General features: G+C 39.3%; 1 protein-coding gene across 1 annotated transcript in view; it reads left to right on the forward strand.

Annotated features, from left to right (window-relative positions):
• LOC103775121 (mitogen-activated protein kinase 10) overlaps window positions 1–11823 on the forward strand; it is a gene marked incomplete at its 3' end in the record, with an annotated part of 48922 nt that overhangs the window by 12651 nt on the left and 24448 nt on the right. The window contains exon 5 of the mRNA XM_008942565.1: window positions 8331–8402. Coding sequence (XP_008940813.1) covers window positions 8331–8402 — 72 coding nt within the window. The remainder of the gene's footprint in view (window positions 1–8330; window positions 8403–11823) is intronic.

Genomic DNA, 11823 nt, shown 5'->3' on the forward strand with positions numbered 1-11823 from the left:
ACCCCATGAATAAGAGTTTTCAGTATTAGAGAGATTGGTTTGTGTATGGGACCATATTAGTTCTCCTTCCTCCATGTTTGTTGATGAGCAGATGTAGTTGGCCTCCTACATACAGGAAGAACTGGGGAAGCATTTATGCAGCTGCAGGTAAACTTCACAGAATGACATTACAGTAATGCTTCGCTTGGTCTACTTAAGACCTTCCAGCAGTGGGTTTGCTAGATGAAAGAGGCAAGTCTGTACAGAAACTAAAAATTTAAGTTCTTTTTAATTATTCAGAAGAATTTCTACTGTGTGCACTTGCTGTCAATATAAGGCACTTACTCATTTCTAGCCTGGAGTAAGAACATTTACATGTGGCACAGTATATATCTAAGAAAAATTTTACACCTACTGCACATTGCACTAAGTTACCATTGCAGTTTAGTGCTACTGACTTCAAATGCAATTCCATTTTTAAAGGAAATTAAAACATGGAGAAAATTAATTTCAGATTATCTCATCTACATAAATAAGAAGCTCTCTGTAGGTTTCTATACAAAAGGTCTGAAATGGGTATAGACTGCAGGAACTCAGCTAACTGTCCTGGTTAATATAAAGGTAAATGTCAAAAATGCATATGTTTCTTAAGTTTATTGAAATGCTGTCTGAACACGTGTTCAGTTAACTGCTATTTTCATTAGCAAAAAGCCAAACAGTACTTGAAAATGATTGGTCTGTGAATATTGCTGAGGTATTTAATCTAATTGACCTAGTAGAACACTTGAGATATGGTAGGGCTAGAGGGTGGGTCCATTCAGGTGCTGTCAGCTTCTGATGAGCCAGCTGATTTTCAAAAAAATAACAACGTCCAGCCTCTTCAAGAGTACTGTGTAGAAATTGCATAGCAGATACCTTTGTTCCTTGTTACTCACCTAAAGAAGACATTTTGAAGTACTGTCAGGGAGACTTCTTTGTCAGAGGTCAGACCCTCATGAGAAGAAAACCACCTTTTGATCAGTTTCCAGGTGGATTTACAGACCAAAATATTCCTGGCAAGTTCTGGTAAGCTTTTATAGCTCACTTCAGAGCTTCCTGCTCATTGTGTCTTCCGTGTTTATTCCACTCTTGTCTCAGTTAATTCAGAAAGAGTGTGAGCTACTGACTTTGGATGCCATTGTAAATATGTTGAAAAAATCCATGACTCTCCCCAAAGCTGTGTTCTTTCTATTACCTGTAGCTAATAATGTCTTCAAAATCCCATAAAATTTCAATTTAGTGATTGAAAATGTACTTTTGTGTTTGTTTAGTTGTTTTGTTTTTTTTTTTTTTTTTAAGAGAAAGGAAAACTTAAAATGTTCTGAAAGCTTTCAAGCAAGATGAATTTATTAAGAGCTGAGGTGCTGAAGCCACGGTGATATTTCACAGGCACACATGACTTTGTAGGGGAAAAAAAAGCAATAAAAGAGCATTTTTTTTCAGTACTGGAGAGCTGTGTAAAGGATGGTACTCTAAGAAGTTCATATGTGAGTCCTTCAGCAGATCAAATGGGCAGTAGTTATTTAGTCACAGAAATATATTGTAATAACAGCCAAGTTTACAGTGATGAATATGGAAAACAAAATTCCCAGTGCAAATACCTTAGAGTCAAAGTCAAAAGAGAAAATACCATTAAGATAGCAAGTGAGAAAAAAGTCCAAACTTATTCTATGTAGCTATGAATATTCAAAATAGATTATGAAGTCAGCAATAACAGATGAAGTTAATGTTTTCTGTGGCCAGATTTTCAAAAATTCCATTGTCAGCCAGCTGTCTTTGAGAGTGGTGGGATTAAGAGATGCTCTCTGACATCTGACAGAGAGCATTCTATTTTATTTTCCCAGAAATTTACATGGAGAAAAAAATTAGTTTCCTTAGGGAAAAAATTTTTTAGTCAGGAAAGTCTTTCAGGAAAAGAAGTTACCTTTTCACCACTCAACAGAGTTTGTCTTTGCATTTGAAATATCATCAGCATTTATTGGTGAGTATAATCCTAGTGTTTTGAGTGCATGTTGGGGTTTTCCTTAAACTTTGGCATAATAAAATATGTTCACTTTTGTTTAGTGCAGTCCATTGTTTTTCATGTTCTCAGTAGTATTTTCTTAGGGCTTGTTTTGTCTTTTAATAAAGCAAAACCAAACCAAACAATTAGCATCAGTATTCTTTAAAAGAAGCTTAACAATGAGCTGGTATATGTTAGCCTGCTGCTTAAGTGTCTGCTAGCTTTGATGGCCCTGATGGGTAAGTTTGGATTTTACTCAGCTGGATGGTATTTGATTTTAGACTCAGTATTTTTCTGAGAATATAGCAAGGGTTTGAATTATGATTTTATGTAGTTATGAAGTTTGCTCATGTAAGATGAAGTCTGTCTCGAAAAGGCATCCTCTAGCTGTGAAGACAATTTGGCTGATGTCATTCTTCTCCTTTTTAAATTCAGATATGTATACCTTTAACAATTTATAATGCAATTTTCACTTAGTATGAGCCCCATGCTGTCTGTGATCTCTGTGGCATTTGAAGTGGATCCCAGCTGGCTGATGCCATTCTTCTCCTTTTTTAATTCAGATATGAATACCTTTAACAATTTTCACTTAGTATGAGCCCCATGCTGTCTGTGATCTCTGTGGCATTTGAAGTGGATCCCAGCTGCTATAATGAAGATCACTTGTTTCCCAACATTCACCCTAAAGATTTTCAGCATGGATCTTTTGCTTTTTTTTGGCCATTTTGAAAAGTGGCCAAGTGTTAAGGTGTAGATATGTGAAACAGCTGCTGCTGCTGCCTCATATGAATTCAAGACATCCTTGTCTCCAGCTTGGAGAGATACAGATTTAATGGATGGACCACCCTGTGAATGAGGAATTGGCTGGAAGGTCGCACTCAAAGAGTTGTGGTCAACAGCTTGATATCCAAGTGGAGACCACTGACAAGTGGCATTCAGCAGGGGTTGGTATTGGGACCGGCACTATTTGACATCTTTGTTGCCAACATGGATGATGGGACTGAGTGCACCTTCAGCAAGTTTGCTAATGACATCAAGTTATGTGGTGCAGTTGAGACACTGAAGGGAAGGGATGCGATCCAGAGATGAGCATGAGAGACAGTCTGACAGACCCAAGGCTGTTCAGTCTGGAGAAGGCTGTGGGAAGACCTTATAGCGGCCTTCCAGTACATAAAGGGTGCCTAGAAGGAAGATGGGGAGGGACTCTTTACCAGGGAGTATAATGACAGGACAAGGGGTAATAGTTTCAGACTGGAAGAGACTAGATTTAGATTAGGTATGAGGACGAAATTCTTTACTGTGAGGGTGGTGAGACACTTGAACAGGTCACCCAGAGAAGCTGTGGATGCCGCCTCCTTGGAAGTGTTCAAAGCCAGTCATTCCTCATGCCTCCACTCATTATTGAGCTTGCTCGGCCTTTTCATAATGTTCATGTGCCTCTTAATATCCTGTGACATCACTTCCAGTCCCTCTGCAAGCTCTGCTGTTCTGAAAGGGACTGTGGAGCATGAGTTCCCAAGGAAAATCAATATTTTTTCAGCACGTTTCACACTACAGCATAAGTGCCAACCTCTGAGGAAAAGCACAGATTTAGATGTGATTTGTACCTCCTGCATTTTTCCAAGTGGGCCAGGCTCTGGTACCTGCCTGTATACTGCAGAAGGATTCTGTTTATGCCAAATGAAGGTGAGCATCTGCTAGTCTGAATCCGAGAGTGATGGCTCAGCTGTATCATAAGGCAGGATGCATATTAGTTTGGAATTCACAGAAAGTTTTTCTTAAAAAGAATTTCATACATTGGTTTTAAGCATTGCACTTGTAAAATTGTGGCAACTCTGTTTTGGTTCCATCTTAATGGCACCATGTGGAAAGCGGTGTTTCAAATTAGAAAGGAAGGTCTTTCTCATGAAATCTTAACGGATTGAGCTGATACTGTGCTGAGCACTTGTTAAAACATGATGAAATCTGTCTGTATAATAAACACAAGCATGAAGTTTTTGGTATTTCAGCAAGGTCTGGAGATTGGAATGTTGCAAAACTTGAAGTTTGCCATGATTTAGACAGAATTGAGGGAGGGAAGGACTTAATAGGTTTGGGACAGTTTTAAACTTTTTCAAGTATTTTAGCCATTTTCACAATTGTCATGAAGAGCACTGTGCATCTTAAACTTTCCTTGACATTGGCTGTCTGAAGTACTTGTAGCTGTCCTATCTGGAGCTTCTGAGAAAAAAAAAGCAGCTTTGCCCATGTGTTGGCAAGAATTGCCAAGTATTTTTTTTAAACCACATCCTATTTTTTATTGCATAGAAATAACAGAAAAAGCTGCAAAAACAAAGTACAGTGTTCCACACAGACTGCTATAATTTTCTTCCTGAAAATTCACATAGAGGCCTAGAAATGGCTCTTCAGAGCAGACTTCAGTGCAGATGTGCAGAAGCACTCACCAAAAGAGATGGGGGTAAAGGGGGGGGCCTACACAGCAATGTGTCTTTTGATTTTAAGGGAATTTGAAGAGACAAGCTTACTGTGTTGTGACAGGCATACTCAGTTGCCTTGAAATTTTACTAGAGTTTGCACCTCAGCCACTGGGAAACATTTTTGTGTGATAAATGTTTTGGCCTACGGTTTCACAAATAAAATCAGGAATCGTGATTTGCTTCATAAATATGTTTATCATAGTTTTGAGGACATGATCATCTCTTTTCAGTTTGCAGTGGGGTGATTTCTGCATCACTAAACCAGGAGCTATTACAAATACGAATGTTTGGCATTCTCATGAATGCTCTGGGCACAGAGCGAAAGTGTGGGCTAGCCCAGGAGGTTGGGAAGGATAGCAAAGCTCATTCAGCTGTGGCTGCACCTCTGGTCTTCAGAGTTCCATGTGACATGTGTTTCATGAATTTTAATTTTAATGTCATGATTTTCATTGAATGAAAACTGGAGCTTGCTAAGTGCATATCTGAAGAGCCACCTCAGGAGTTTTAGCAAGGGCAGTCACAGACTGTCCTTATGGGCTCCCTTTCATAGTGTTTTGTCAAGTGCCAGAGAACCTGCAGTTTTGGCAGGAGGAGAATGCAGGACCAGTATGAAGGAATGAGGAAGGAAACGGGATATAGTGCCTTCAGTATCAGAGTGACACCCATGCTTTTTCCAGTTCACCCAGTGTGGCAGGAACAGCCTTCTGCAGAAACAGCTGAGTTACAAGGGGGGTGTCCATGGAAGATTAGCTTGGATCCTTTCCATATAGAAGCATGGTTGGCTAGTTCTGCAATTCCTGATCTTCCTGCACCTTTGCTGAAAGGAACCTGAAACCTGGAAGGATGAGCAAGTACTCATTTGGGACTAAAGCACAAAGAGGGATAGATGTCTTATTAATGTTCTTCTATCCCAATTCTTTCTCTCTTTGCCTCCCTTCTTCTTGTCACCTCCCTGGTGAAGGCACTTAAGCAGCCAGATCAGGCTGCTTCCTCAGGAAGTTTGGGGGTTTTGGGTCCATGCATGTGTAGCAATAGACCAACTTCTATTCAGCCTCTCCAAACTCTATTCAAGCCCCCAGGGAGATTTTGGAGGTTCCTGTGTAGGTCAGATTCATTCCCCAAATGTTTTGCAAGACAGCCCTGACACAACCACTGCAGATATTAACAATTGGGTATGGAATTAGGATCAGGAAGTGGCCCAGAGGTTAAGATTTTCTCTGAGTAAAATATTTCCTTTGTTGAGGAAAACACGTGTACTCATTTGTGGTGGGGATTTTTTCAAGGTGGCTGCACCAGGAAGACTTTTGATGTCCTTGGAAAATTACTCATATATGAACATACTCAAGAATGCATTTTGAACATATCTGTGTAATAACCTGTTTTGTAGACATTTTGAATAAATTTTATGTCATCTAATCTTAGTAATCCAGTACACGGACATTTTAATGGACAGGTGATTTCTCATCAAGTGTTACCCAAATCTCAGCAGTTTCACTACAGAGAGTTGTCAAAAGCTGTAGGTTTGAAAGTTGCAGGCTTAATTCTTTAACATTTCTTCATGTTGTCTTAAAACATCATGGCAATTAGTTGCTAAACTGAATTTTTACCTAGTCACACAGAGGTCTCTGTGACTATAAAGTAGCCTGCATTTGATTAATGCTTAGGGATATTCCACATGTTGGTGGAGTATTGCCACTCTTCATTAATATTTAGCATTTGGAAAAAAATTTGAACCCAACGTATTTTTTCAGTGCTTTGGAGTTGAGTACAAATGTTTAGAGATTATGGTTTGTTTGTTTTTCTAATGCTTGTACGACTGAAAATACTGAGACTACATTTGGATGGATGCTGGACTAAACAAAACTGAGGACTGAGGCTTAGGTGTGTGTACTGCAGTGCTTCATGGAGCTTTGCATGAGTCTCAGTGCCTTAACTGGGGCTTCTGACAGCTGGTGCTGTGTATGCTGAAACTCCTAACCTCCAAATAACTACTTTTTTTTAAACATGCAGTGAAACTCTGGATTCCAAAATTACTGATTTGTAATTGGCTCAGGAGAGGAAAAAGAAGCAGCAGTCAAGAAGGCACATGTTTTTTCTCTTAGGACATTGATGGTACTCAGATGTTCATCTTTGCTGCTTCTGATTTGGAATTTTTTCAAAGAGCTTCTCGCCCTAAGCCTCAGGAGTAGATGAGAATAAGCACCCCTGCTTTACACAGTTTTATTTTATTAAGGCAGTAGTTCAGTTTTTGTGTGTGTGCTCTTGAGCACAGCATAGAGCAGTAATGTCAGAAGGCAGCCTCTGAAAATAAAAAGAAATTAGCAGAAGGAACAAATAATTCTTGCTCTATCATTTCCTGATATGTTGCATGCCATTTAGTTTGTGATGAAAGCAGCAAACATCTCTAGGTTTGCTTAGTGCTTCCAAACAAGTACCCTTGTATTTCTTTTTCTTTCTTTCTTTCTTTCTTTCTTTCTTTCTTTCTTTCTTTCTTTCTTTCTTTCTTTCTTTCTTTCTTTCTTTCTTTCTTTCTTTCTTTCTTTCTTTCTTTCTTTCTTTCTTTCTTTCTTTCTTTCTTTCTTTCTTTCTTTCTTTCTTTCTTTCTTTCTTTCTTTCTTTCTTTCTTTCGTGTAGCAATGAAGCTTTTCATAAACTAAATAAAGCAACAGAGAACCTTAGACCTAGGCGTGTAAAGGTTTCTACAGATAGGACATTTGCCTTTGAAGTCAAATCCAGTTCAAGCTGTTGCTCAGTTTGAAATTATGAGTAGTTTAACCAAGCAGCTTTATGCTTTCATTCTTTTCCCCACAGTTTCTGGCCCTGAGAGATCAGTCTGTCTCTTTTATTGCTTCCATGCCCTATGACTTATCATAGAGCAAGAAGAGCAGAGGTAGTGTGGTTTCATAATATTGGTATCAGGGAAAGCGCCAGCTCAATCCCATACTGGATAGAAGGAGTCTGGTTTTCCTCTTGTGTTCCTGTGTAAATTGTGGTTAGCTTTATTTAATCCAGCCGAACAGCTTTTCTCTGAATGAGGTAAACAGTCCCCCTATTTCCTTTGAATTTCAGTGCAGAAGATACAGCTTAGTGTTTCTGTGTCCCAACTGTTTAGAAATTAGACTATTTAGAAAGCACCATTTCCTATCATGGCAAATGGAAATCTTAAGAGATTGTCGAGACCCCTGGTATGGACTTCAGGCTTCACTGAGATTCAATGACAGTGAGCCAACAGGCTCTAAAGCAAGTATTATGTGAGTTGAATTATTTCCACAAATTCTATTCATACCCCTGATTAAGAGGTGGATATGTTTTCATAAGGACCCAAATTCCTTTTGTGGCTTCTGGAAGTTCAGCTTGTGAAAATATGCATGGATCTCTGGTAACTGAAAGAATAAAGGAAAAACAATTTGCATATCCTTGTTGAATACAGAGACCAGCATTCATTTACAATACAAAACAGTATAAACCTAGGCAATGAATGCAAATTAAAACTTAAAGGAGACAAAATTATTTAGTGAATTTTAATTACAAACTTATTTTAATTACACAGTAGCCAGCCATGGGTCTCATTTGGTTTTCTATATTTAACAGTATTGTCTTTCATTCACACTGGGGTAAAGAAAACTGTTGGAATTGATTTTTCTCAGGCCTGCTATGTTGTCATGAAACTTGTATGCTCAAGCAGAAAAGCATCTGCAGAGAGCAAAAGTCAGGTCTGTGCCTGCAGTGTGGGCTGCAGGCCCTGTGCTATAGCATGATTGGATAAGTCTTCTCATTTATTTGTTATTCTGTTCCTGTTTTCTTGTTTACCTTCATTTCATTTTTGTTTTCAGTTGACATGTGGTCAGTAGGGTGCATCATGGGAGAAATGATTAAAGGTGCTGTGTTGTTTCCTGGCACTGATCGTATCCTTCCTAGCAGCTGTTTTGGCCTCAGTAGGTTCTCCCAACCCTTTCCCCTCCAGCCCCTTTCTGCAAGACTAGTGCTGGCATACATTCGTACTGTGCCCAAAGAGCTGGGTTAAGTCCCATTGCAAAATCCTTGCAACCACTGCAAAATCCTTGCAACCCAAAATGTCAATAAACCACTACTGTCTCTGAGTGAAAGCCTCAAAACCCAGAGCAAGTATAGTGTAAGGAGATGGAAACCAACGTTCTACACAATTCATCAGAATTGCTTTCTGCAGACAGTGACCACTTGTTTCTAGTTTTGTTGTTATAAATGTCTCTACCAGTTTGGTGAGGGGGGGGTGTGGGTGGATGTTTCATAAATGACTGATTTTTTAAGTTCAGGTTGCAGAATGGTAGGTACAAAGTCACTGTTTACTTCAGATGTTAGACGTTATGTATCTTAGGACAAAGGTGTGATTAACTCAGACATGAGTTTTAGAAATTCTTCTTTCTTTCTTTCTTTGCTCTGCAAATGATACTGAAGTAAGGAAGTAGGGAATGGCTTCAGTCTGGGGACAGTTTCTGCTTCCCAAGACTAAAATTGTCACTGAATTTTGTAGCAATTTGACAACTCACAAGGCTAGGAGTTTTCTTGGAAACTGTTGCAGTGGACTGCAGTCTGTCATCCTGTAAGTACATGGAGCTATTATGTGAAAGCAGAACATGTTTTTTGACATCAATTAGAAGTGATTTACAGACAAATGTATTAAATCAGAGGACAAGTATTCCAAGCAGACTGGGTATATGTATGTTTTCCTTAGAGGCCATTCTGCAGTCAGGACTGAGGCAGCCATAATTTTTTCTTTATTTGATGCCTTGTTAAAGCTTTGCTATATACTCTGCTATTTATCAGATTGTGAAAGTAGGTTCTTCTTGTGCACAACAGCAACTGAGCTCCATGCATGCTTGGTCTAACTCCAGTGTTTCATGGTCTGTAGAATTACACAAATGAGAAATGAAGATGACCTGTGTACGAGTTTTCCTTCTAATTTGAACTCTCTACCTGGGTGACAGAAGAGTTTCCAGGCATTCATTTTTTTGTGACTTTCTTTGAACATGTGTGCATGTACACTTAGGTATATGTGTGTATGGATATATCTGTACTTACTAATTCATTTTAGCACTTCATTTTTGACCTCATTCACACTATAAAAGGTTCAGTATTTTGACTGAAATGTGCAAGAAGTAATATCTGAAAAGCATTAAATAAATGAAAATTGGCGATGACATTATTAATATTTTCACAGCCTTGTCTACTAAGATTCTGAGTTTTGTTTTGTCCAAAAGGTTGGATGAGCCTATGCACACTGAAATAAGTGCTAAAATTCCCATGCATTTTCATATGATCTGGAGCACATCTCATCTACACATATGAAAGTTAACCTTTTCCTTCTATGTGTTAGTGTAAATCATTAGCACTTGTTCTCCATGAAGATCTGGACCAGGCTATGCTTGTTTTTTCTGTGATTCTGGAGTAAGAAATTTCAGTGTAGGAGTTAGCACAGTTCAGTGTTGCTGTTTTTATGTAAATAAACTTAAGTTTTGTAAGATAGCGTTTAAAGATATCCCTAAGTAAGTACAAAAAGAATTGAAGATGTCTTATACAGTGCTTCAAAACCTGGTTTATTTGACGCATCTGCATACTTCTTAGAAAGAAATCACTCAAAACTTCTATAATTAAACCATTATGTGCTGTTTATTATTGCAATTACCTCACAGAAAATGGCATTACCAGCTGCTGATTCCCTCAGGATTGTTCTGTAATTGAATTCATGTTCTTCATTTGTATTTATAATGTGTTGCTAAATTTGCACTGTTTTATGTACCGCTTTGCTTTTCTTCTGCTGTTGCCACGAGTGTCTGTTCTGTGAACAGAAATGAAGCAGTTGCATTCTTTTAGGCTGCTAAGCACCCCTTCTCAAAGCCACTTCTTCTCCAAGTCCAGTCCCCTACACCTCTCCCCAGCTGCTGATCAGCCACTGGCAGGGGTTCAGCACTTATTGTTCCTGTGCCCATATGTGGATTTGAAAACAAGTCAGAAAGTCGCAAGGGCAGACCCAGCCTGCTGAGACTAGTTACCTCATGGCATCTTCTCCCTTAAATCTGCATAGAAAATGCTTAGCATTTCCATAAATATGACATGTGATGGAATTTGGCAGCTGTGTAATTACATCAGCAGGTACTATGAGCCCAAAGAGCTTGAGAGCAGCATACTTAAGGATGTATTTAGGTGTTTCTTTAAAAAAAAGCTTCAACTTTGACATAAAATGGGTTAAAACTAGCAGTGTATCAGAATTTACCATCAGCAATTTTTTCTTCACAGGCAGTGCTTCATTTCACAAACACACTATGATCTGAAGAGTATTTAATACTAATTTGTGTTGATTTTTATGCATAAGCAGGTATGAAAAGCAGTTCTGAGACCAAAAGATTGCATATTCATGAGAAATGCACTGTCAGTCATATATTTGACTACAAAGTTTATTATTTTCCATTTTCAAATAGTTAAACAGTGTAGGACAGTTGATATTAGAAACATAGAATGTTTGGGTTGGAAGGGATCTCTAAAGGCCATCTAGTCCAACCCCCCTGCAATAATCAGGGACATCTCTAACTAGGTCAGGCTGCTTAGAGCCTCATCAAGCCTGACCTTGAGAGTCTCCAGGGTTGGGACCTCCACCACCTTTCTAGGCAACCTATACCAGTGATCTATCACCCTCATATTAAAGAACTTTTTCCTAACATTTAACCTAAATCTAACCTTTTCTAGCTTAAAGCCATTACCCCTTGTTCTGTCACTACAAACCCTTGCGAACAGTCCCTTCCTGCTTTCTTGTAGGCCCCTTTCAGGTACTGGAAGGTCGCTGTAAGGTCCCCCTGGAGCCTTCTCTTCTCCAGGCTGAGCAACCCCAGCTCCCTCAGCCTGTCCTCACAGAAGAGGTGCTCCAGCCCTCTGATCATTTTTGTGGCTTTCCTCTGGACATGCTCCAACAGCTCCACGTCCTTTTTGTTCTGGGGCTGCAGAGCTGGACACAGGACTCCAGGTGAGGTCTCACCAGGGCAGAGGGGAGCAGCAGGATCACCTCTCTCCATCTGCTGGCCACGCTTCTTTTGATGCAGCCCAGGATTTGATTGGCCTTCTGGGCTGCCACTGTGTGTTGGTGGCTCATGTCCAGCTTCTCATTTACTAGTACTCCCAAGTCTTTTTCCAATGGATGCTCCCTAGCATGTCCTCTCCTAGCCTATGCTGATAATTCTGGTTGCCCCTCTCCAGGTTACAGAACAAAATGGTCTGCTCAGCTAACTGAAAAAAAAAACCTCTGTGGCAAATTAGAGACAACTTATATAATTGTGGAAAATTCAGAAGCAGAAAAAT

Source organism: Merops nubicus, unplaced genomic scaffold (genome assembly GCF_000691845.1).
Source record: "Merops nubicus isolate BGI_N331 unplaced genomic scaffold, ASM69184v1 scaffold2926, whole genome shotgun sequence".
Classification (NCBI taxonomy): domain Eukaryota; kingdom Metazoa; phylum Chordata; class Aves; order Coraciiformes; family Meropidae; genus Merops; species Merops nubicus.